A 27,631-nucleotide genomic window follows, 5' to 3' on the forward strand; every position below is an offset into this window, starting at 1 on the left:
TAGGTGCACAAATTTACGTCTGCTATTGATATGACATAAGTGGGTATGCCTAAATGTAGATGTAGTGATGCCGATTTACGCTAGTATTCTCTAATGGAATCTTGGTGCTCAGATGCCATTACAGAATTAGTGCTCATCATACTGCATCGAGGTACCTAAATTGTGGTGCAAAGTTGTAGAATACCTGAGCCCCACGGGCATATGTATTAATGATGCCAGATGTGTTTACTTTTACTCAAAGTTCATAGCACTTTTTTTTTTTTATTTACCGTATTTTCACACATATAACGCGCGCGTTATACGCGTTTTTACCTACCGCGCATACCCCTCGCGCGTTATACGCGTGAGCGCGGTATACAAAATTTTTTTTACATAGTACCCACCCCGCCCGACGCCCGATTCACCCCCCCCAGCAGGACCGCTCGCACCCCCACCCCGAACGACCGCTCGCACGCGCTCCCACCCGCACCCGCATCCACGATCGGAGCAAGAGGGAGCCCAAGCCCTCTTGCCCGGCCGACTCCCCAACTCCCCGACAATATCGGGCCAGGAGGGAGCCCAAACCCTCCTGGCCACGGCGACCCCCTACCCCCACCCCGCACTACATTACGGGCAGGAGGGATCCCAGGCCCTCCTGCCCTCGACGCAAACCCCACTCCCTCCAACGACCGCCCCCCCCCAAGAACCTCCGACCGCCCCCCCAGCCGACCCGCGACCCCCCTGGCCGACCCCCACGACACCCCCACCCCCCTTCCCCGTACCTTTGGTAGTTGGCCGGACAGACGGGAGCCAAACCCGCCTGTCCGGCAGGCAGCCAACGACGGAATGAGGCCGGATTGGCCCATCCGTCCCAAAGCTCCGCCTACTGGTGGGGCCTAAGGCGCGTGGGCCAATCAGAATAGGCCCTGGAGCCTTAGGTCCCACCTGGGGGCGCGGCCTGAGGCACATGGGCCCAACCCGACCATGTGCCTCAGGCCGCGCCCCCAGGTGGGACCTAAGGCTCCAGGGCCTATTCTGATTGGCCCACGCGCCTTAGGCCCCACCAGTAGGCGGAGCTTTGGGACGGATGGGCCAATCCGGCCTCATTCCGTCATTGGCTGCCTGCCGGACAGGCGGGTTTGGCTCCCGTCTGTCCCAACTACACAAAGGTACGGGGAAGGCGGGTGGGGGTGTCGTGGGGGTCGGCTGGGGTGCGGTCGGAGGTTCTTGGGGGGGGGGCGGGCGTTGGAGGGGGGGGGGTTTGCGTCACTGGGCAAATTACAAGGCCAGATAGAGGGGGGCCACAGCCACGTGGTGAAAAGCACACCACCAGAAAAACAGCCTTGGTGAAAACTAAGCGGCAAGCATGCTCAGACCATTGCGCATGCTTACAGAGCTGGGAGCAGGGCAGGGCGGGCGAAAGGAGAGTCGGGACAGCGCACGGAGAGGCGGGGCAGTGCACGGAAAGTCAGGGCGGGTGAACGGAGAGTCGGGACAGCGCACGGAGAGTCGGGGCAGTGCACGGAAAGTCAGGGCGGGTGAACGGAGAGTCGGGACAGCGCACGGAGAGGCGGGGCAGTGCACGGAAAGTCAGGGAGGGTGAACGGAGAGTCGGGACAGCGCACGGAGAGTCGGGGCAGTGCACGGAAAGTCAGGGAGGGTGAACGGAGAGTCGGGACAGCGCACGGAGAGGCGGGGCAGTGCACGGAAAGTCAGGGAGGGTGAACGGATAGTCGGGACAGCGCACGGAGAGTCGGGGAGGGCGAAAGGAGAGTCGGGGTGGCCAGAGGAGAGTCGGGGCGGGCGAAAGGACAGTCGGGCAGCATGCGCGGTATACAAAAGTTTTTGTACATAAAATCGTGGTTTCTGCGCGCTATACCCGTGTGCGCGTTTTACACGGGTGCGCGTTATCTGCGTGAAAATACGGTAATCAGCTACAAATGACAAATTGCTAACTAAATCAGTCAAGTACTTTCTATCTGACTCATCCTCGAAAGTGATTTGTTACCATTTTTAAGCCAGTGGTTTTCAAGTTTTACCCCCTTAACCCTCCCTTCTACTAATAGTTTCATGCAGGCTATAGGCCTCTTCCCCCTCCCAACTTTATTTTGTAAAATTATTTATCCCAGGACAAGCAGGCAGCATATTCTTAACGTATGGGTGACGTCACCGACGGAGCCCCGGTACGGACACTTTTAACTAGAAAGTTCTAGTTGGTCGCACCGTGCATGCGCGAGTGCCTTCCCGCCCGACGGAGGAGTGCGTGGTCCCCAGTTTCTTCGTTTCCGTGGAGCGAAGAAGACGCATGTTTTTTCAACGGCCGTTTAAAACGAGTTTTCTGCCTTCCCGCTCGCGTAAAATTTTTTCGGTTTTATTCTCTTTCTTTTCTGATTCCTTATTTTTACTTAAAAAAAAAAAAAACTCTCGTCGAGTTTTCTGTATTTTCTGGTCGGCCCCGGCGGGGCCTGTTGCCACCATACAGGCCTCCGGATTCGATTTTGCGGAGGCCGTGTTTCCCTTCATGCCCCCTCAACCGGGCTTTAAGAAGTGCCAGCGGTGTGCACGCCCGATCTCTCTCACCGACCCGCACAATTGGTGCCTGCAGTGCTTGGGTCCAGAGCATCGGGCTGACACCTGCACCCGCTGTGCTATGCTTAAAAAGCGCACATTAAAAAATAGGCAGATCCAGCAAAATATTCTGTTCGGTACCGGATCTGCCATGGAACCTGCCGCGACGTCGACGGCACCTCAAAAGTCGGCACCGACGACGTCGATGCCACCGGATCATTCTTCGGGGTCGCTGGGCCCAGGTAAGCTGGCTAAGAAGCCTTCCACTTCTCTAGAGCGCCCTCCTGCCAAGGTTGCGACGCCGACCCTTCCGTCACCGCACCGACCCCGTAAACGCTCCGCTCCGATATTGGTGAGTGCCTCGTCATCGGCCTCCTCATCGCCAGAGCGTAGAGCGGCACCTATGGTACCGAAAAAGAAAAAAGCGGTACTGGTGCCCCCCCTGGATGACCGCATCGCGGCCATACTCCAATCCCAATTACAGGAGCAACTGCAGCAACACTACAACAACTGTTGCTGGCGTTGCTGGCCCCGCACCTTCCGGTACAGGACCGGTCCGAGCCTCGCACTGTCCCATCGGTGTCGACCCCCTCGGTACCGATCAATACTTCCATGCCGGTGCTCTCGGCTGAACCAGCTACAGTGCATACCCGTGCTGCTACCGACCCTTCCCGGTCCCAGGAACGACACCAGTCTTCCTCTCCCGGTACCGCCTCGGTGCGCTCGGGCAAGTCTCTCTCAAAGACCCGCCATACCGAGCCTTCCACACCGATGTCCAGACGGGCACACCCCGACGTTAGAGACCCGGACTTATGGGAGGACTCACCACACGGTACCGAGGAGGACGCTTCATCGACCGACGAAGAACCCTCCATGGCTGACACCGTTTCAAAACCGGAACAGTCCTCTTTCTCCAAATTCCTTAGGGAGATGTCAGCAGCTCTTTCTATCCCCTAAGAGTCAGACTCTAAAAAGTCTCAGGCTTTTCTCGATGCCCTAGACTTTGAGCAACCTCCCAAGGAATTCCTGAAGTTGCCCGTCCACGACATCTTACGGGAAACTTTTTATAAAAACTGGGAGACTCCCCTCACTGTTCCCGGGGCCCCTCGCAAACTGGATAGCTTGTACCGGGTCATTCCAATCCCAGGGTTTGACAAGCCTCAATTGCCCCACGAATCTCTCCTGGTGGAGTCCACCTTGAAGAAATCTCAGGGTTCCAGTGTCTATGCCTCCACCCCTCCTGGCACAGAGGGAAAAACTATGGATAAATTTGGTAAGCGCCTTTTCCAAAATGCAATGTTAGCCAATAGAGCAAACAAGTACACCTTCCACTTCTCCTTCTACATGAAGCATCTGGTGCAACAACTCTCCTCCTTACAAAAATACCTTCATGAACGTAAGGTCCCCCTCTTCCAGCAGCAAATTTCCAGCTTACTCCAACTCAGAAAATTCATGGTTCGCTCCATTTATGACTCGTTCGAGCTGACCTCTCGAGCATCTGCCATGGCTGTTGCTATACGCCGTTTGGCCTGGCTGAGAGTCTCTGACCTTGACATTAACCACCTGGCTAACGCACCTTGTCTTGGTGACGAACTCTTCGGGGAGTCCCTGGACTCAACAACCCAGAAACTCTCCGCACACGAGACCAGGTGGGATACTCTGGTCAAACCTAAGAAGAAGACTTCACCTGCTCGCCCCTACAGACAACAGTCTTCCTACCAGCGCAGGTTCTTGGCCAGACCTCTCAATCCACCTCAACAGCAGTCTCGCCGTCCTCGTCACCAGCATCAACCTCAGGCTTGGTCTCAGTCTCATCAACCTGCCAAGCCTCTTCCTCCATCAAAACCATCTCAACCCTTTTGACTCTTTTCTCCAGGGCATAACCAGTCTCCTACCGTCGCTACCTCTTCCTCAGCCTATCGGAGGACGTCTCCATCTCTTCCTCAGCCATTGGGAGGTCATCACGTCGGACCAGTGGGTCCTCAACATCATTCTCCACGGCTACTCTCTCAACTTCCAGACTCTTCCACCGGACAATCCTCCCATCGAGTCTGCTTCTCACTCCTCCCAATCCCTCCTCCTCCTGAGGGAGGTCCAATCCCTCCTTCTTCTCAATGCCATCGAAGAGGTGCCTTCGGACCAAAGGGGTCAGGGATTCTACTCCCGATACTTCCTGGTCCTCAAGAAGACAGGAGACCTTCGTCCCATCCTCGATCTCTGGGACCTCAACAAATGTCTGGTCAAGGAAAAGTTCAGAATGCTCTCCCTTGCCACGCTTTACCCTCTTCTCTCTCAACACGACTGGCTATGTTCCCTAGACCTCAAAGAGGCCTACACTCGCATTCCAATCAATCCGGCTTCACGTCGCTACCTACGGTTTCAGATCCAGCACCGTCACTATCAATACAAAGTACTACCCTTTGGCCTCGCATCATCGCCCAGGGTGTTCACCAAATGCCTTATTGTGGTAGCGGCCTTCCTCAGGTCTCACAACCTCCAGGTGTTCCCCTACTTGGACGATTGGTTGGTGAAAGCACCTACGTCTCCGCTTGTACTGCAAGCCACTCAACACACCATCTCCTGGGGTTCGAGATCAACTACCCCAAGTCGCACCTGCTTCCCACACAGCGACTCCAGTTCATTGGAGCAGTTCTCGACACCATTCTGATGAGGGCGTGTCTCCCCTCCGACCGACAACGGACCCTGCTCCACCTCTGCCATCAGGTGCTTCTTCATCACTCCGTCCCAGCTCGGCAGATGATGGTCCTCCTGGGCCACATGGCCTCGACGGTCCATGTGCTTCCTCTGGCGCGACTCCACCTCAGGACACCTCAATGGACTCTAGCCAACCAATGGTCACAGACCACGGATCCTCTTTCTCATCCTATCTCTGTGACATCGTCTCTTTAGCGATCTTTTCAATGGTGGTTCAACTCCTCCAATCTTTCCAGGGGTCTACTCTTTCATCTGCCCCCTCACTCCATGATCATAACCACGAATGCCTCCCCCTATGCATGGGGAGCTCACCTGGGAGATCTTCGCACCCAGGGACTCTGGACCCACCAGGAGCGTCAACATCACATCAATTTCCTGGAACTCAGAGCCATGTTCTATGCTCTCAAGACCTTTCAGCACCTTCTCTACCCTCAGGTTCTTCTCCTGTGCACAGACAATCAAGTCGCCATGTACTACATAAACAAACAAGGCGGTACCGGATCTCCCCTCCTATGTCAGGAGGCAATCCGCATCTGGACCTGGGCCACGGCCCGCAGTCTCTTCCTCAAGGCGGTCTATATCCAGGGCGAACAGAACTCCCTGGCCGACAACCTCAGCCGCATCCTTCAACCTCACGAGTGGACTCTGGATCCTCCCACACTCCGCTCCATCTTTGCTCGGTGGGGCACTCCTCAGGTGGACCTCTTTGCAGCCCCTCACAACCATCAGCTGCCCCACTTCTGTTCCAGACTCTTCTCCCCGCATCGTCTGGCCCCGGATGCATTCCTGCTCAACTGGATGGATCGGTTCCTCTATGCCTTTCCTCCACTGCCTCTGATGTTGCGGACGTTATTCAAACTCCGCAGAGACAGAGCCACCATGATTCTCATCGCCCCTCGGTGGCCTCGTCAACACTGGTTCTCCCTCCTGCTCCAGCTCAGCTCCAGAGAACCCATTCCTCTTCCTGTGTTTCCTACTCTACTTACACAGCAGCATGCGCGGTGCGGCCAACTAGAACTTTCTAGTTAAAAGTGTCCGTACCGGGGCTCTGTCGGTGATGTCACCCATACGTTAAGAATATCTGCCTGCTGTCCCTGGATAACACCTGTTACGGTAAGTAACTGTGCTGTATTGTAATTCCATCACCCCAATTAACTATTTTTTCAATACACATCATAAGAAATGCAGCTCTTTTCACCTTCAGCCATAGTGGAAGCAAGTCATTTCCTTCCTTTCTTTCTTGTTCTCTTCCTTGATCTCTGTCTGCTTAGTGGCTTTGGTGGTGATCTTCAAAGATAGACATAATTATTCCATTTTGGAACCTCTCTTAGGAGAGTGGATGATAATAGAAAGCCAAGGTAGATTGACTTCTCCTTGTCTGGAAGGAGGGGATTGGAGTTAGAGGTGCCAACATTTCAAAATGACTGGATACTGTGGCCTTTTTGCCCAGATGAAGTGATTCATCAAGAAATGCTGGTCTTCATTGAAACAGGACCATTTCATCTGAGATAAATCTCTGATTAAATGTACTTCTGATTTGAGTTTTGTGAGAGGGTATCCCCCACTTTTTTTTTTTTTTTTTAACCAAAGCGGGGGGGAGAGGGGGGGTTTGCCAATGATTGCAGATACTAAGAACATAAGAATAGCCTCACTGGGTCAGACCAATGGTCCATCAAGCCCAGTAGCCCATTCCCACGTTGGCCATAACCCAAGGTGTAGCAATATTCCATGCTACTGATACAGGGCAAGGAGTGGTGAGAGTTTGCTCTGAAGCCTGTTAAAGATCTCCCAATTCTTTTTTTTTCCCCTCTTGTTATCACAGTTGGGAAACCTTGTGCATAACATGAAGTATTATCAAGTTTTACCAGTGAGCACGAGCATAGGAGAGTTTAAAAGTGTTGAGAAGAAGAGTGCATAATAACTTCTACATAGTATCATCAATTACTGAAAATGTAGATCTCAGTTGGTTGCTGAACCTTATTATCCACTTTAATTAACTTTCATTGCTGCTTTCATTTTAAATGTTTCCTACAAAATGTCACACGAAAAATGTGGATTTAAGATACCTGGTTAGAGAACAGAAGGCAGAGAGTAAGCATAAATGGGAAATTCTCGGACTGGGAGAAGGTGACTAGCGGCGTGCCCCAGGACTCTGTTCTTGGGCCCATCTTATTCAATATTTTTATAAATGACCTGGAAGAGGAGACAATATGCAATATAATCAAGTTTGCAGATGATACAAAACTATGTCGGGTGGTTGGCTCTCAAAGGGACTTCGAGGATCTTCAGAAGGATCTGAACCAGCTGGAAAAGTGGGCGATAAAGTGGCAGATGAATTTTAACGCTGACAAATGCAAGGTAATGCATCTGGGAAAGAAAAACAAAGAACATGAATATAGGATATTGGGTGTGACATTAGCCAAATGCGAACAAGAAAGGGATTTGGGGGTACTGATAGATAGAACCCTAAAACCATCGGCTCAATGCGTGGCGGCGGCGAGGAAAGCAAACAGGATGTTGGGCATGATTAAGAAGGGGATCATGAGTAGATCGGAAGACGTCATAATGCCACTTTACAGAGCAATGGTCAGACCACACTTAGAATACTGTGTCCAACACTGGTCCCCATACCTTAAGAAGGATATAACTGCTGGAGAATGTGCAGAGGCGAGCCACGAAACTTGTCAGAGGTATGGAGAATTTGAGCTACAAAGAACGCCTCTGAAAACTGGGACTGTTCACCCTCGAAAAGAGAAGACTGCGAGGAGATTTGATAGAAACTTTTATAATATTAAAAGGATTTGATAAAATTGACCAGGAAGCAGCTTTACTGACATTTTCAGATGTGACACGGACAAGAGGTCATAGCCTGAAACTGAGCGGCAGCAGGTTCAGGACAAATGTAGGAAAGTTCTGTTTCACACAACGAGTGGTGGGTGCTTGGAATGCTCTCCCGGAGGAGGTTGTGGCAGAGACTACTGTTCTGGGTTTCAAACGCAAGTTGGATTCACACCTTCTTGTAAATCACATCGGGGGATACGGGAAATCCGGGTCTTCAATAAGGAGCACCTAACTGGGCCTCGGCGTGTGCGGATCGCCAGACTAGATGGACCTAGGTCTGATCCGGCGAAGGCGTTTCTTATGTTCTTATCCCATTTAAAGAGCCATTGATAGTAACAAATCCAATAGTTGTATATGAGGTTTAGTAAAACCATTTATAACACTGAGGATTTGAACGGCATGAATAGATGCGGAACTTATATATTTAACTGATAAAAACCCTTTTAAGAACATAAGAACATAAGCAGTGCCTCCGCCGGGTCAGACCATAGGTCCATCCCGCCCAGCAGTCCGCTCCCGTGGCGGCCCGAACAGGTCACGGCCTGTCTGAGTCACCAGAAGGGGCCCCTTGCCACCTTGGTTTCCCATTGAATCCTATCTTCCCATCGAAGTCCTAACCCTCCGGTCTTGCACATGCACGACCTGGTTGGATTTCTATACTTATTACCTGGTTAGCTTTCTATACCTGTGTTACATCCCAGCACCTCTCTCAGTATCCCACGATCCCCCTATCCCTCAGGAATCCGTCCAATCCCTGTTTGAATCCTTGTACCGTACTCTGCCTGATCACTTCCTCCGGTAGCGCATTCCAAGTGTCTACGACCCTTTGTGTGAAAAAAAAAAACTTCCTTGCATTTGTTCTGAACCTATCTCCCTTCAGTTTCTCCGAATGCCCCCTCGTGCCTGTTGACCCCTTCAGCCTGAAGAATCTGTCCCTATCCACCCTCTCTATGCCCCTCATGATCTTGAAGGTCTCTATCATATCTCCCCTGAGCCTCCTTTTTTCCAGAGAGAAGAGCCCCAGCCTATCCAACCTCTCGGCGTATGGGCAGTGTTCCAGCCCTCTTACCAGTTTCGTTGCTCTCCTTTGGACTCTCTCAAGTACCGCCATGTCCTTCTTGAGGTACGGCGACCAATATTGAACGCAGTATTCCAGATGTGGACGCACCATCGTTCGATACAATGGCATGATGACTTCCCGCGTCCTGGTTGTTATGCCCCTCTTTATGATGCCCAGCATCATCTAAAAAAACAAACAAACCCACAACAACCCAAAAACCTAAGGGGTCTTTTAAGCTTAATGTGTGCTAAATACTGCACATCCCATTTTATACTTACCTATAGGCTGCTCAGCACATGCAAATGTTCATTAGAGTATGCTAAGCTTTAGTAAAAAGCCTTTTGTGTTTTTTTACACATCGGTGTTTTATCACCGAGCTCCCCCTTCCCCACCGAGCTCCCCCTTCCTAGCCTCCTCCAGGCTCAAGACCCCCCTTTCACCTTCCAGACAGATTTCCAAGGGCATCAGGCCACCAAGTGGTACAAATTAATATCTGAGTATTTAAATAAAAAAACAAAAACAAGCTTAAAAGACATTTGGAGCAATGAGATAAAGCAGCAGATTTCTGCTACTCAGTGGCTACAGATTTGGACTTGGAGGATAAGATCTACAGTGTCAGCATCTATGAGACAAACCTGGTTCTTTTTATTACATAGAATTTTTTAGACCCCAGTTCGTTTACAAAAGTTTGACAGTTCAAAGTCTAATAGATGCTCGCACTGTCATCTTGAAATAGGGACACTGAATCATCTGTTGTTCTATTGTCCCTTGATACTCAATTTTGTGGAATATAATGATTTTTAATTTCAGTTTATTTTACAATTCATGTTCTTTTCGTTCATCAAAACCTGCTTTAGATAATGAAAAGTCAGCTGGTAAAATAAGTGAGGATGAACAGGATGAGAACAGTGTTACCAGCATTGCATTCCATTATGAAGAGAAGTTGGAAAATGCAAATCTGTGTTCTTCCTTAGGTGAGCAAAGAGCTGTAATGTCTTATGATTCTAAACGTTTTTATTAGATGATCACTTTAACCTGGTTTAAAATTCATCTTGTGTCTTATGAATGTGCCTCTTTCAGCAGATATAAAGAATAGTACATGAAAAAGTATGCAGTCATAGTCAGAAAGCTGTGTTTCAGACACACAGGAAGTGCTTTGAGTCCTAGAAGTTTGCTTACATATTTTGAAATGTGTTATTACACTGACTACATGACAAAATTAGGCTAGTTTAAACAATTTATTTGGGTGACATTTGAATAGCTTTAATAGGAAATGAAAGGTTAGTCCCCAAAATAAATAATACTTTTGATGATGTTTGGGGAAATTAAAAACAACACATTCATTACTTTTTAATCCACTTTCTGATCAGTGAGATTTTAAACCATGTAGGTCAGAAACTAGCCTACAGGCTCTCTGCATGGAAACGGGACACTATGGGGGGGGGGTAATTTATGAATTCAGTAGTTATCACACAGCAGTGCTGTTATTGTATGATAAAGGGTAATTTACTAAGTTATCTTGGAACTTCAGAGCATCATAGAAGGAAGATAAGCTACTGGCATTTCATACAATTCTAATTCTGTTACGTTCTTTATTTAATTTTTTTTAAAATTTTGGGCTATAAATTAGTAGTTGGCCAGATGTAAAAATACTTTCTGCAATGTGGTTTATTATTTCAAAATGGAAGTTGAAATTAAAGGGAACCCTTCGAACTCCTAAATTAGCCAAAACATATACAAAAGGATGATACTAAAGAAAGTTTGGGGCAGCTGAATGAAAACCAAAAAGTGTGTTATAGAGCTCCTTTTACAAAGACGCAGTGGCAGTTCCCCCGTGGCAAATGCACCGATTCAAGTCCTTTGAACTTTGGTACATTTGCCATGGGAGAATCGCTGCTGTGGCTTTTTAAAAGGGGTCCTAAGTGTGTTGGTCATTATGATTGGCAAAATATTTTAACAAATACTTTTTTTGGTAAATGTCACTGATATTTTATCTCTGTGCAATACTATTTAAGTATATATGCTCTCCTTACTGTAGGGTTCTTCTTGTTGTAATCCGCTCTGATACTGAACTGAAAAATAATGGAATGTAAGACTGCTGATTAGATTAGACCAAATAAGTTGTGCCATTCCTAGATGTATAACAGGTGGTTGAGAGTTGGAAGGTATCTTATCTAACAGAAAAACACACAGCCACATTGGGAGACCCGTTGTCCCACATTTATTTTTTCCAGGCACCAAAAAACTGAACTGGTTAATGGGAGGAGTGGGATTATGGCTATATTCCAAAAAGTATATTTTAAAAATAAAATAACCCAACCAATTTGATGGCACATCTCAAAAGAAGAATGTCGGCCTAGGAGAGATGAATTCCTTTCATTTATGCCACCTGCACTGCTGTCTGTGCATTGGACTTGACCATCAAGCATTTTTGGTAGGACCAGTCTTGAATGAGGAACTTTAGCCCCCTCCTTTAAAAAGCCGTGCTAGTGTTTTTAACACCAGCCTCCACGGTAACAGTTCCGACGCTCTTATGAGTGTCCGAGCTGTTACCGCCGTGGCTGGAGCTAAAAACACTAGCGCAGCTTTGTAAAGGAGGGGATAGGTGTTTTCCTTAGTTGTTGTTGTTGTTATTATTATTATTCATATTTTGTTTTTCTAGGATTAAAACAAAGTAGCCCCAATTAGGCAAAATTCTTGAGCCCTATAAATGTCCAAATATTGAGAGAGATTTGGCTTGCATCAGTTTATTATTCAAACAGAAAAATAATACAAGATACTTATACTATGGTATATGGCTTTATTCTGCTAAGATGTACTACCTACATATTTTACACAATTTCAAGTTTCAAGCAGCCATCGTAAATTAATAAGAGAAGTACAAGCAAAAGAAACCGAGAGGGAAATTGACCACAGCAACTTAAAGAGTGATGTGCACCTGGAAATAGAAATGTAGAAACATGATGGCAGATAAAAGCCAAATAACAGTACTCCCCCGAAATTCATGGGGGGGGGGGTTACGTTCCAGGAACCCCCACGAATTTCAGAAAATCGCGAACACGGTTTTTAGGCAGGGGAGACAGGAGAGGGCAGCCGGAGAGGCAGCGAGTGAAGGAACTCACTCGCTGTATGCTCCAACCGCCTCTTCCTGTACTAAAGTCGGGCCTCATCAATCGGGAGCTGCTCTGACACGCGGGGCAATTTAGCGTGCACTATTTCACGTGTCAAGGCCCTAGTGCACCTTCGTAAAAGGAGCCCTTAGTTTTAAGCAATTTCTTAACCCTTTCAGGACCAAGGGACATATTTGTCCCATAACTTTAAAATCCTATAAATTTTGATTGGGATAGTCTACAGTTCTAAATTTGATATGTACGGATTCCATATGATACTGCCTTTATGTAAACAAACTGGCTCCGACATTCATTCATTAGCGTCGTTGCCAGATTGACGAGAAGATTCACTTGCCACACTGTCCATAAGCCAGAAGCTTGATTTTTTTAAATAAAAATAATGATATTTCACACAAAAAATCAATTTTTTGACATCTGCAAGCCCTTTTTACCATAAAAATGTCGTCAAAACCACAAAAATTGGCCTACGATCCTTATGGTCCTGAAAGGGTTAAAGCTAGTATATTCCACACATAATCTAAATTGACCGGATAGCTTGTTCCACAAAAACATATCGTATCCCTTCTCTCCTGCCCTTTTCCAGAGTATACGTATTGAGGACTATAAGCATTGAAAAGATGAGTCAACGGAGCTACCAGAACCTTAAGTTCCTTGAGTACCCTCGGTATATCCCTTCAGGCTCTATCGCTTTGCCTGGTGGGTTTGTTTTTTTTTTTAATCAAATAGCTTTATTATTTTTCTTTTGAGAACTCAACATCATGACAGTGATCAGCAATAAAACAGTTACAAAATGTTTTAAATTGTAAACTAATCGAAAAGAAAATAGGGCAACAGTACTATCACGCACAAACCCCCCTCCCCCACAGAAAATGAGCGATGTATATTAAAGCAATTTCTCAATAATAAAAGATATACCTGTATAAATATATCTTCCATTCCCATTTTCCAGATTAACCCACAATGCTTCTTCCTTACCCCATATGTTATGAAATTCTGTCACCTTTAATATTCCTAACAACGGCTCGCAAACTTTGTGAGCTGGTGGCACACTAAATTGGGGGTCGCAGCTCAAGGGCATCTGGAAATGCGTGTATGTCGACACAATGATGTCACACACATGCATGAAGTCATCACATCGACATCTGTGCGTGCTTGAAGACCCTCCAGATGGGGCCCTGAGATGCCAGTGGGGGATGTGAGTGCTGAAAAAGAAAAGGTGTGGACTGTGTAGAGGAGAAGAGATGCCTGATGACTGCCTACAGGATGTGCCTATCATCGCAAAAGGCATGTCCTGTAGGCAGGACGCCTCTCCTCCCTGGCATTTGGCGGCACACAGTTTGTGATATGCTATCCTAATATATAATCCCACTCCTCTACTCCTTTTTCCATCCCCGTCCCTCCTGAATAGATTATGACCAAGTGCAACTATATCCCAGTCATGGTTCTCTGTGATGCTACTAAATCCAACTTAGCTTCTATCATTAGAGTCTCTAGATCTGGAAATTTGTTTCCCATGTTATGAGCATTGGCATACAAAGCTTTCCAGATACCACCCTTTTTGTCCATTTCAATAAAGGTATTTGATGTCTTACAATCCTCAGAGTTATTAATGACTTTGGGGTATTTTTCACCCATCCCACAAATTTATTTGAAGCTTTCTTCAGTAAATTAGACTTATTAAACAAAATAACAGTATGATTTTGAATTAATGTGTTTTTTATAATTACTGTATTTTTTAGGTAGAACAGTGCTTACAAATGACACTGGAACCTTTACACCAGAAACAGCAGGCGAGTATTATATGTGTACTTTTGTATGTATGTTTGTATATAAAATATGTGGTGTGTATAAATGTATAAAAATAATAGCGAAATACCACTATATCAAACAATACACATCAGTATTGTCAAGCCTTCATCTATCAAGGCATCCTATACGGCCTCAGAAATGGAGCCTACGCACAGCAATGCAGTCACAAACTGAGACAATCCGCGTAGTAGAAATACTCCTGCTCCAATCATTGGCCTTTAAAACTAATTTTTTAAGTGCTATTTTTTAATACGTAATGCTTATTCAAAAAATCTACATCAAATACTGTGTGTAATATTCCATTCGCCATGGACATGAATGGAAATTTTACTATTAAGACTCCGACAGTGAAGGCTACTAAACAAATAAGATAAGTTTTTGTGGTCGAGTTTTTCAAATTTTGATATTACACACAGTATTTGATGTAGATTTTTTGAATAAGCATTACGTATTAAAAAATAGCACTTAAAAAATTAGTTTTAAAGGCCAATGATTGGAGTAGGAGTATTTCTACTACGCAGATTGTCTCAGTTTGTGACTGCATTGCTGTGCGTAGGCTCCATTTCTGAGGCCGTATAGGATGCCTTGATAGATGAAGGCTTGACAATACTGATGTGTATTGTTTGATATAGTGGTATTTCGCTATTATTTTTGTACTTGTGTTATATACCACTGGGTTATACTACATTAGGTGTATAAATGTATGTCATATGTAGGCCCTGTATCTATCTCCTGAATCTACTGTATATATGGCACCTAAAAAATTGGTGCCAACTAGTGTAGCGCTAAGCACGATTTTATAAAAGTTATGCACAACTTATAGGATCACGCTTGGCACTAAGCTATGGAAGTGCAAGTGGGGTGGAGAGTTACCCAATCAATCTATTCCATTTTTTTTCTACTTTATTTTCTAAGAATTTCTGGGAATATATTTTTCCCTGTAGAATAGCTTATGGAAATATTTGAAACAAACACTGTTTTGTTGCATTCTACTACTAATTTCTAAGGCAACAAAAGATGGAACATTTTGAAAGGTGATGCTGTGTCCAAGTTTCCACGGCATCTTTGGTGGCTTATATGCCCTCTTTCATCCAGCTTTACCAGCCTTTAAGCCTTGTCATTTGAAGAGTCTTTTATTGAGTGCCATCTACTGGGCCGACCCCCGAGGAAGGCTTCTCCACAGAAGTCGAAACACGGACCATGTAGGGTCCACAAAATTCACAAGACTTGGGGCTCCTTTTACTAAGCTGCGTTAGCGTTTTTAGCGCACGCAGCATTTTAGTGCGCGCTAAACCCGCGCTACGTGGCTAGAACTAATGCCAGCTCAATGCTTACAATAAAATTGTATTTGCTCCCTAAGGTTGATATGTTCAGTCCCTTCCCCTCTCCTTCTTTGGTTTATCTAGTTTGTTCGTGGGGTTTTTTCCTTCCTTTTGGATTATTTTGATGTTCTATTATAGCCCATTCTATCTGTTTTGTCATTTTGTCTGTATTTGTTTGTGCATATGTGTATAGATCTCTTTCTCATTTATATAAAAGTATGTTTTTTTAAAGAACAGCAGAATCTTTGTTTTTTCTCCTTGGTATAGAGGTGATAAATATATCATTTTTTTTCTAGAAGGGTCACTAGACTTGGATCATGTTAACATACTACGAAAATATCAGAGAGAACTTGCCAAACCTGCCTTAGAAGGGAAAAATGTAATAATATGTTCACCAACAGGTAAGGAAATAAAGAGAGAGATCTTATTCTTTGACTAATTTATCTGCAAAGTATCTACATCCCTTGTGTTGTGCTGAAGCTGTCCTAGTCAAGAAAAGTATGTGATCCACTGAGCCAAAAGGTACTTAAAGTGGGTATGTGACTTCTTTATATCACAAGGTAGAGGGATATCAACTGCATAATTATGCAAAATTTTAGTTTTGGGTTATGGACTAATTACATCTTTATTAATAAATGTTTTTCATTTTTTTAATTGAAATCATAAACCCCATGTTAGGTACCTGCAGTTTTCACGCTGTAGAACATGAAAACCTTTTCTTTTTCAAATTTTATCGATACAAATCATAATAGATAATGCAATTAACCTCATATTATCATCAAAAATCCATAAGAAACCTGTGGTGTATAGCCCACTTCAAAGAGGAAACCCCATAATAGATGAGAGAGAGAGAGAAAAAAAGATCTCCCTAAAAAAGAGAGTCTAATATAATATTGGCGCCCTAAATGGTTATAGCAGGGGTGTCAAAGTCCCTCCTCAAGGGCCGCAATCCAGTCGGGTTTTCAGGATTTCCCCAATGAATATGCATGAGATCTATTTGCATGCACTGCTTTCATTGTATGCTAATAGATTTCATGTATATTCATTAGGGGAATCCTGAAAATCCGAATGGATTGCGGCCCTCGAGGAGGGACTTTGACACCCCTAAATTACAGCCTAAGCCCTAGCTTTGCTTTAGTGAATTCATATTTGAAGAAAAGTTTCAAATGAATTGGGTCAACGAATACGTAAACAAACTCACTTCATGCTAAAACTCTGCTTGCTTGTTTTGGCATAGTCTCTTGCTCACTGTATAAACATGTAATATCCTCCCCCCCCCCTTTATGAAGCCATGTTAGGCTATTTTATCACCGGCTGCAGTGGTAAAAGCTCAGATGCTCATAGACTGCAAGCTTGAGATGAATTTACTTGAGGTGAAAAAGTTCCATGTACCAAGTATTAGATTTAGATGATTGGTATTACTGGGTCATGAACGTAGGTTTATGTAATTGGACAATGTAGTTCACATGGATGTGTGCAAACAGCTTCTGTCATGACTTAAAAAAAAAACTGACTCATGAAGCTGTAGGCTTATACAGGTAGCCTTCGACTTATGACTGTAATCAGTTCTGACTGATAGGTCGTAAGTTGATTTGGTCGGCCTATGTTAATACAGTACTGTACTAACTAATTTTTACCCCTCTTCGCGTACCTTTTCCCTGATGGTACAGCAGTGTATCCTGCCTGAGCTCCTCCTGCCAATGTCAGAAGCCAGCAGCGCACCTGGGTCGGCAAGCGCAGGAGCAAGCTTTTAGAACTCCCGCCCCGCCCTGCGCCGCTGACTGAAACACTGCCATAAGTTCTCACGGGACTTAGTCCCGTGAGAACTGGTGGCAGTGTTTCAGTCAGCAGGGCGGGAGTTTTAAAAGCTCGCTCCTGCTTGTGCTGCTGGCTTCTGACATTGGCAGGAGGGGCTCAGGCAGGATACACCGCTGGACAACCAGGGAAAAGGTACACGGGGAAATTACTGTAATTAGTATGGGCTGGGGAAATCCGTCATAAAGTCGAACGATTGCAAAGCGCATAGGTCATAAGTCAACAACTACCTGTATTCTAAACTGATGCATTACAGCACATCTAATGGTGGTTATGGGAATTATAGGTAGTTAGGTGCACTAGCTATGTGAATGGAGAGAGAAATTTTTGTTGTTCATCCTGATTTTTCCTTGTTTTTGTTTTCATATATCATATATCAAGGCTCTGGAAAAACCATTGTGGCACTTGCTATATGTGAACATCATTTTACAACTATGCCTAGAGACAAAAGAGGAAAAGTGGTCTTTCTGGCCACTAAAGTACCAGTCTATGAGCAGCAAAAAGAAGTCTTCAGAAAACACTTTGAAAAAGAAGTCTTCAGAAAACACTTTGAAAGAAAAAGGTATGCACAAGGATTCCTCTATCTCTTACATTCCTTGCACTGCAGAAATGTTTTTATTTTCTGAGGGAAAAGGGAGAGGGTGGATGTAGCTACCATTTTGCAGCTCTTAGGTGCAGTTCAGAGGTTTCAAGGAAGTAAAAAAGAAAGCATATGGGTCAGTTCATGTCAAAACTTTTCTCTTCAACGATGCATTCTTAAATTAATCATAAACATGACCTTCAAAAAAAAAAAAAAAAAGATTTTAGAAATCATTTTTTTTTTTTTTTTTTTCTCTTATCCATCACCCTACCCTCCCTTATGTACTCTCCCTTCATATCTTTCTATACTTTTATTATAATGTAAACTCTCCCCATAAATTCCTTATGTTTCCAGTATTGTTGTATTTGTCTTAAGTCAAGATTGTTTTATTTACTGCAGTAATATTTTTAACAAAATAATTTTATTAATATGTACATCGCTTTGAATTCAGATAAAGCGATTAATCAAATCTTTTATTAAACTTGAAACTTGAAAACTTGAAGTGGACCAATTCTAGAAATAATCCCCATTCAGCCATCTTTAATTTTGATTAGACTTTGTATGTATGTTTTGGAAAGTCTCAAACTATAGTCTGCAACATTTAGAACAAGGTTTCTTCTAATTGCAAATTTAGGGTTACTAGAATATAAGCAACTTCTGCAACTATGCATTGTCACAAAATAATAATGCAGATTGCAGTCTCATTTTTCTGTGAACAACATTTATCAGCTTGGAATTCACCCATCTAGGTAAACTGTTGGTGCTGAACTTGAATATTTCATTTTTAAGGTTCTTGGATTTCAGCATTTTTCTTAAATTTGACTCAGAGTAGGCTGAAAAATTGGCATAATTTCCATTAAAGTTTGTACTAAGCTCCTCCCCTGACAGTAAGCTCAAATCTAAATAATGATTTGCTAGCTTGTCGGTAGCTAGGTTGCTAACAGAAGACAAATAGAAACTTGTCTTTGGATGCATATTTACTGAGATATGCTTGGCTGAAAATCTTCAAAAACATTTACGAGGTATGCAGAATTTTGCCCTAATTTTAGGTGCAAATTTCAGATTAGGGGCCCCTTTTACAGAGATGAGGTAGTGATGCTGCTGTGGTAAATGCACCAAAGCTCATAGGACAGACCAGATATGATGTTCCAGAAGGTATGCTGTCTGCCTAGTGCCAAAATCCAAGATGTTACAGAGAACTTGCCGAGACTATATCCAATGCTGATCATCCATGTTGGCACTAATGTTTACTGCCAGGTACCCCTGCGAACGTATCCAAAGTGACTTTGTGGCTCTGGGAGAAAAGGTGAAGCAGGTGGTATTATCAACCATCCTCCCTGTCGAGGGTAAAGGCCAGGGAAGAGTGGATGGTGTTGTCGAGAGCGTCTTGGCTTCCTGGACCATGGGATGATTTTCCAGGGGCTGCTGAACAGGGATGGTATGCATCTATTAGAGAAGGGAAGAAGTGTCTTCGGCAGCTGGCTGGCTAATCTACTGAAGAGGGCTTAAAACTAGAAGCAATGGGGCAGGGTGATCAAAGCCCCCGGGTGAGTATAAGCCCTCAAGTAAGTAAATCATTGAATATCTCTACACGGATGGGAAAAGGAGTCAATGTCTGGAAAGCAGGATATACTAATACTCGAAGTATTGGAAACAAGATTCTGGATCTAGAAGCTGTGATGGAAGAAGAGGAGTTGATATAGTGGCAATCACAGAGACATGACTGGGATGTAGTTATAATGGGCTATAATCTATTCAGGAAAGACAGGGTAGGAAGAAAAAGGAGGAGGGATAACGTTATATGTTAAAGATCATATTAAAACCACACAATTGCAGGATCTGCAGGGCAAGGAATAATCACTGTGGATCAATTTGGAAAGAGGGAATCTAATATAATAAAATGATAGGCCGCGCATGCGCACTAAAAAAAAACGTGTTCCCTGAGCTGTCGCGAAAATACGAGTGCGCATGCGCGGCCCAGGCTGCGGCGGCGGCTTTCAAATTTAAAAAAAAACTTACACAGCTGCGGCGGCCTTCCTCAACCCCGGCTCTCACTGTGCATCATAACGGCTCCTCTCTCGAACTGCACCAGGATCGAGAGAGGAGCTGCAGCAGCGGCGGCGACTTTCAAATAAAAAAAAAAAACCGGCCCGCTGAGAGGGAAAGCGGCGCTGCCACTGCCGCCAGCTCAGCGGTGACATGTAAAAATCTAAACGATATCAGAAAATGTCTCTGCAAGGGCTAACAGCAGCAGCAGTCTCCGAAGCTCCTCAGCAGCCTGTCCCGCCCCCTTGAGAAGGCCTCCCTCAGTGTCCGGAAACCCTGCTGCTGCTGGCGCTGCTCTGCCTTTGAGCAACGCGCCGGAGCTGAACACCATGGCAGCGGCTGACAGGAGGAGACAGAGGGGAGATGCTTGGTTGATGGTAAATACAGAGATGCTGGACTGTTGGGGGGATAGAGAAAGGGGAGGAAAGGAAGGGAGGCCTACTGCTGGACAAGGGGAGCACGAAGAGGTGCTGTTGGAAAGGGGAGGGGAAAAGAAAGGGAGGCCTACTGGTGGATAGGGAGAGCAGGAAGAGGTACTGATGGACAGGGGAGGAAAAAGGAAGGGAGGCCTACTGCTGGACAGAGGGAGCAGGAAGAGGTGCTGATGGACAAGGGGGGAAAGGAAGGGAGGCCTACTGCTGGACAGGGGGGGAGCAGGAAGAGGTGCTGATGGACAGGGGGGAAAGAAGGAAGGGAGGCCTACTGCTGGACAGGGGGAGCAGGAAGAGGTGCTGATGGACGGGGGGGGAGGAAGAGAGGCCTACTGCTGGACAGGGGGAGCAGGAAGAGGTGCTGATGGACGGGGGGGGAAAGAAAGGGAGGCTTACTGCTGGACAGGGGAAGCAGGAAGAGGTGCTGATGGACAGGGGGGAAAAAAAGGAAGGGAGGCCTACTGCTGGACAGGGGGAACAGGAAGATGTGCTGATGAACAGGGGGGAGGTAAAACAAAGGGAGAAGGGCTGCTGCTGGTTAAGGGGAGCAGTGAAGGGGTGGTGGTGGACACAGGGGAGGTAAAAGGAAGGGAGAATGGACAGGGGGAACACGCAAGGGGGGTGGTGGACAGCCAAAAGAAAGAAAGACAGAAATACAGAAAGTGGCTAAGGAGACAGAGAGAGAAAGAAATAAAGACGGACACACACACACACATATTCTAGCACCCGTTAATGTAACGGGCTATAAAGCTAGTGGTGAATATATTTACATTGGTGTGATATACAGGCCTCCTTCACAGATGAAATAAGTAGATAGAGATTTAATAGTAGATATTCAGAATATATTAAACAAAGGGGAAGTCTTGCTAATAGGTGATTTTAAGATGCCAGATGTTGATTGGAGTATCCCTATTGTGAGGTCTTCTAGAAGTAGGGAGATTCTGGATTCTCTACAAGGAGAACTGTTCCAGCACTTGTTAATGGAACCTATACGGGATGGGGTCATACTGGACTTAGTGCTTACAAACGAGGAAAGTGTTTATGATGTTACAGTGGGTGACCATCTGGTATTCAGTGATCACTGCATGGTACGGTTTAATATTAAGATGGGTACATAAAGGGCTCATTTAAAAGTAATATTTAATATTAAGATGGGTACATAAAGGGCTCATTTAAAAGTAAAGGTTCTAGATTTTAAAAAAACTAACTGTGTTTGGATAGGGGATTATGTCAAGGAATTGTTTGGATGGGAACGTCTAGAAGGAGTAGAAATGCAGTGGGCAAAACTGAAAGGAGTTATTGTTAGGAGAATAGACCTTTTTATGAGGCAAATAAATAAAAGTAAGAGAAAAAGAAGGCCGTTTTGATTCTCAAAAGTAGTAGCTGAGAAGCTACGGAATAAGAGGATAGCTTTCATAAGCTACAAAATATCACAGAAAGAGGAAGACAGGCAAAAATATCTGGAAAAGTTTTAAAAGAGGCTGGTTGAGTCAGGAAAGCAAAGATGGAAATAGAAGAAAAAATAGCTGCCACGATAAAACGGGGAGACAAGACATTTTTTTAAAGATATATCATTGATAGGAAGAAGTGCAAAAGTGGCATTTTGAGACTCAAAGGTGAAGGGGAGAAATATGTGCAAGCTGATAAAGATAAGGCTGAATTGCTTAACAAATATTTCTGTTCTGTGTTCACGGCTGAAACACCGGGAGCCCGACCTGAAAAGACAAATGTGAATAGGGATGGAGGAATAGTAGACCCTGATCGATTTTCAGAGGGTTGTGTTTGTGAGGAGCTAGCTAAATTGAAGGCAGGCAAAGCAATGGGGCCAGATTTTGTACATCCGAGGGTGCTGAAGGAACTTAGGGAAGTTCTGGTGGTTCTGTTGACTGACCTTTTCAATGATTCTCTAGAGTCATGCGTGGTACTGGAGGACTAGAGAAGGACAGATGTGGTTCCTCTCCACAAAAGTGGAAGTAAGGAATTACAGGCCGGGAAGTCTGAGGTAAGCAAATTAATGGAAACTTTTAAAACAGAGAAAGGTGAACTTTCTGAAATCCAATGGATATCGAGACCGAAGGCAACATGGATTCACTAGAGGTAGGTCTTGTCAAGCAAATCTGATCAATTTCTTTGACTGGGTGACCAGAGAATTGGATAGAGAGAGTACGCTAAATATGGTATATTTAGATTTTAGCAAATCCTTTGACAGTGTTCCACATTGGCATATAATAAATAAACTGAGTGCCCTTGGGATGGGCCCCAAAGTGACAGGTGACAGATTGTAGTAGTCAATGGAGATCAATCTGATGAAATTGATGTTACTAGTGGTGTGCCTCAAGGTTCTTTTCTTGGGCTTGTTCTTTTTAATATTTTTATAAGCGATATTGCTAAAAGGCTGTCGGGTAAGATTTGCCTCTTTGCGAATGATAACCAAAATCTGCAATAGAGTAGACACCCTGGATGATGTGAATAACATGAAGAATGACCTAGCGAAACTTGAAAAATGGTCTGAAATTTGGCAGCTAAAATTTAATGCTAAGAAATGCAAGGTCATGTATTTGGACTGCAAAAAACTGTGGGAATGGTACAGTTTAGGGGGTGAAGAACTTATGTGCATGACAGAAAAACAGGACCTTGGTGTGATTGTATATGATGATCTTAAGGTGGCCAAACAGATTGAAAAGGTGACAGAAAGGGTGGTAGATGCGTGGAACAGTCTCCCAGAAGAGGTAGTGGAGACAAAAACTGTCTTTGAATTCAAGAAAGTGTGGGTTAGGCACGTAAGATCTCTTACAGAGAGAGGAAGAGATAATGGTTACTGCGGATGGGCAGACTGGATGGGTTATTTGGCTTTTATCTGCCATCATGTTTCTATGTATTAAATTATATCTTAGAAAATTTTCAGACTACTTTTAAGTATATTATCGGAAACAAATTTAAGAGTGAGAACTTTTTTTTTAAGTTCAATAAAACAGCTATCAATGAACGGACATAGTGAAAGTACAGGATGCTGAGCAAACAATACTGGAAAATGAACATAGAGTGTACAATTTGCCATACCAATGACCCCTGAGCCTAGTCAGTAGATTCAGAAGAGTAAAGGAAAGTTAGAGGCAGTAGAGAAGCAAGACAGGAGAGGAGAAAGGAAAGAAAAGAAAGGGAAGGAGGGAAATAAAAATAACAAGAGTGGTCAATTTAATGAGACTGCATAAAAAGATCCAAAAATTTCCAAGGAGAAGAGGTAGGAGAAGAATGAATGGAGAGTTTGGAAATACATCTCTTTTCATAGGCATATGATTCATATTTATGATACATACATAATGAGTTCCATCAAAAGTTGTAGTCCAATAGCGAGGCAGACTTCCAATTTTTAAGAATATGCATAATAGCTACAACAAACATGGCATCAATCAGTTTAGTGGGACATGCAGAATTCGCAAAATAGGAGTGTTGAGATCTGACAATAATCAAGTCAAAAGAAAGCTCTGATGAACAGGAGGTAACAGTTTTAATAGTGGACCAAATGCGAGACCAAAACGGGCGGATAAATTTGTAATGGAATAGCATGTGGTCCAAGGTGCCATCAACCTCCAAGCAGTGCCAGCATTTAGGGTCAGGTTTAAGATTAGCTTTCCACATACGAAATGGAGTCCAAACTGCATGCCACATAAGAAAAAACATGGACTGTGAAATTCTTGATGACATCAAGAGTCTGTTAGTCGTCGACCAGTAAAGTTCCCAGTCAATGTCCCAGTGTTTCATTGAAAGGGGAGAAAAGGTAAAGCGACGATCTCGCAAGATGTGATAAAAAGTGGAGAGTGAGAACTTGATGTATAATATTTTTATTGAACACTAAAAAGTTGCCAGAGTGGCTAAATTAAGCTCCAAACCCTCCTCTCCTTCAATGGTTTAGCACCTCACCCTCTCTTCAGACCCTTACCCCACTCCCCTGTGGTTCTGCATCTAAGCTTGTCTTCATATTTCACCTCCCCCTCCATGTTGTTAAACATCTCACCCCTCTCCCTCTTAGTGGCTCATCATTTCATCTTTTCTTCAACTCCTTTTCCCTCACTTCATGGTCCTATACTTCCTGCCAGGGTGCCTTCCTATTACTGAGCTGTGTCGAAGATTTCAGCAGTAATATGAATGAAAAGGTGCCAATGAGCCTCCAAGTCATGTGCTCTTCAAGGCCCTGACATGTTCTGTCTTCCATGGCAAAGGAAGTATGTGTCGGGAGCCTTGAAGAGCACATGGGCAGGGGGCTGACTAGCACCTTTATAATTTTTTTTTATTGCTGTCATTGTGATCATGGCTGAAAAATAGGAGGAAACACTGGCAGGAAGAAAGGTTTGAAGGAAGGTACAGGACTGGAGCCAGGGGTAAAGGAAGAAGGAAAAGTAACATACACCATAGCATCAACACCAGCTGCTGTGGGAAACATGAATGGGCACTCTCTTTTGACATTTATGTCTCTCAGCATTTGGGCCATTGCGCCCCCTCCCCCCACTTATTCTCACACCATATGCCCATGTTTATACCTGGCATCTCACCCTACAAATAGTTATAGACTAAAGTCTAGTCACAGAGATATTCAAATAGAGATGACATTTTAATGCTGTCTTTCAGGTACACTGTAGTAGGCATTTCTGGAGAAACAAGCGAATCAGTTCCAGTGGGAGAAGTCATTTGTAACAATGACATCATTGTGCTGACACCACAGATCCTTGTGAACAATCTTAAAGATGGGTCAGTTTCATGTCTGTCTATATTTTCCATGATGATATTTGACGAGTGCCACAACACAACTAAAAATCACCCTTACAGTGTTCTAATGTCCAATTATTTGGATTTGAAACTTAGCTCGGCTCCACCCAAACTGCCTCAGGTAAGGTATCACATACAGATGGTCTTGCTGAAAAATAAATTGATCAGTATTGGGTAATTCCATGTGGTCCAATTTCAAAAAGGGTCCCCCACTTGACAACCTCTGTGGATACAAAAATGTAGCTCAAATAAGGGGCCCCTAACTCTAGACCTAGTTGAGATCATGCCCCAAAACTTTAGATATCTTTATTAGAGGTCCCAACGTATCCCCTGAAAAGATTTCATCAATTTTTGAGATAGTTGAGTGGGGGGCTCTGGACCACTTGACATGGAATGATCCTAATCAAAATGACTTCTAAAATTACCCGGATAAGTCATTTTTGCTTTAAGTTTTTGCTCCTTTAAATGTATAACTTCTAGTTGTATAAGTAGATAGCAACAGCCTAAATTATGTGGGTTAAGTATGGTGGGATTAGAGGTGTTCAGGGCGTGGCACCAAAAGATATTTGGATAGCAATAGCTTTCAGCCACGCTTTGAATAACTTATCCATGTAAATTTGAATGCAGTGACATCATTAGCAGTTCTAGCTTTGTGCAGACAACTCAGGTTGAGCCTGTATTTTTTTTAGCAAGCTGAATACAGCATATACATAAACTTATATGGAAATCTTTTCTTTATATGTTTTTACTGAGTTGCCATCCAAATGAATATTGACCCTAAAATTTCTGATTTTATTTTTGTCATATCTAGTATCGATAGTGAGTAAACTTATGGAAACACAAATTAGATACGATCCTGAACAATGAGAATCTACGAGATCCCTATCAATATGGATTTACAAAGGGAAGGTCCTGCCAATCCAATCTAATCAGCTTCTTTGACTGGGTAACAAAAAAGCTGGATATGGGGGAGTCCCTGGACGTTGTATACTTAAACTTCAGTAAAGCTTTTGATAGCGTCCCACACAGCAGGTTATTGAGCAAGATGATTTTAATGGGATTAGGTGAAACATTAACTGCATGGGTTAAAGACTGGCTTAGAGGTAGACTTCAGAGGGTGGTGGTGAACGGTACCCTCTCCGAAACGTCGGAGGTGATCAGTGGAGTGCCGCAGGGCTCGGTCTTGGGCCCGATCCTATTTAACATCTTCTTAAGGGACCTGGCACAGGGGCTTCGAGGTAAAATTACATTATTCACCGATGACGCCAAACTATGCAACATAGTAGGCAAAAGCACAGTATGACGCAGGACCTACTCTTACTGGAACATTGGTCCATGACATGGCAACTAAGTTTCAATGCCAAAAAGTGTAAGGTCATGCACCTTGGCAGCAGAAATCCATGCAGAACTTACACCCTAAATGGTGAGACCTTAGCAAGGACTGCAGCAGAACGAGACTTGGGAGTGATCATTAGTGAAGACATGAGACTGCCAATCAAGTGGAGAAAGCTTCATCCAACGCTAGACAAATGATGGGTTGTAGCCGAAGAAGTTTCGTCAGCCGAAAGCCCGAAGTTATAATGCCGTTGTACAGATCCATGGTGAGACCTCATCTGGAATATTGTGTACAATTCTGGAGGCCACATTATCAAAAAGATGTGCTGAGAGTTGAGTCGGTTCAGCGAATGGCCACCAGGATGGTCTCAGGACTCAAGGATCTCCCATATGAGGAACGGCTGGGTAAGTTGCAGCTATACTCACTCGAGGAACACAGAGAGAGGGGAGACATGATTGAGACGTTCAAATATGTCACGGGCCGTATCGAGGTAGAAGAAGATATCTTTTTTCTTAAAGGAACCACGGCAACAAGAGGGCATCCGTTGAAAATCAGGGGTGGGAAATTTCATAGCGACACCAGGAAGTATTTCTTCACCAAAAGGGTGGTTGATCATTGGAATGATCTTCCACTGCAGATAATTGAGGCCAGCAGCATGCCAGATTTTTTAAAAAAATGGGATCAGCATGTGGGATCTCTTCATGGAAGAAATTAGGGGGGTGGGTCATTAGAGTGGGCAGACTTGATGGGCCGTGGCCCTTTTCTGCCATCATTTTCTATGTTTCTATGTTACTATTTTCTTACCTTCATCTTTCAGTTTTAACAGACGTACCCTATGTACTTCATTACATTTAATACGCCATTAGATCTGTTACTCTTATAAAGAAGCACCTCATATCAGCCCCTATTCTTATAGGTTATTTTAAATGAACAGCAAAATCTAAGATGAAATATCCACTGTTTGCATGACAAGGTTTGCAATAGCAAAATCCTGTTCTCAGTTTTGCTTTTTCATTTGGTTTACTGAGGAATTGTCATTTGCATCTCCCTTCCACCTTTACTTTATATTTTTAACTCCAAGCATCAAATGTAACTAGGTAAAAGTAGTAAATATTGGCAAAATTATTACTTCAGTAAAAGTAACAAATGTTATCCTGTACTTATTTACAAGTAAAAGTATCAAAACTTTTACTAAGGGGTCCTGTTACTAAGGCGCACTAACCGATTTAGCATA

At 44.3% G+C, this 27,631-nt stretch overlaps 1 protein-coding gene across 1 annotated transcript in view; it reads left to right on the forward strand.

Moving 5' to 3' along the window:
* Positions 1-27,631, forward strand: part of DDX58 (DExD/H-box helicase 58) — a 117,511-nt gene that overhangs the window by 36,238 nt on the left and 53,642 nt on the right. The window contains exons 5-9 of the mRNA XM_033926722.1: positions 10,021-10,137; positions 14,034-14,084; positions 15,722-15,826; positions 17,622-17,802; positions 24,924-25,182. Of these exons, the coding sequence (XP_033782613.1) occupies positions 10,021-10,137; positions 14,034-14,084; positions 15,722-15,826; positions 17,622-17,802; positions 24,924-25,182 (713 nt within the window). The remainder of the gene's footprint in view (positions 1-10,020; positions 10,138-14,033; positions 14,085-15,721; positions 15,827-17,621; positions 17,803-24,923; positions 25,183-27,631) is intronic.

Source organism: Geotrypetes seraphini, chromosome 1, assembly GCF_902459505.1.
Source record: "Geotrypetes seraphini chromosome 1, aGeoSer1.1, whole genome shotgun sequence".
NCBI classification, from domain to species: Eukaryota; Metazoa; Chordata; class Amphibia; order Gymnophiona; family Dermophiidae; genus Geotrypetes; species Geotrypetes seraphini.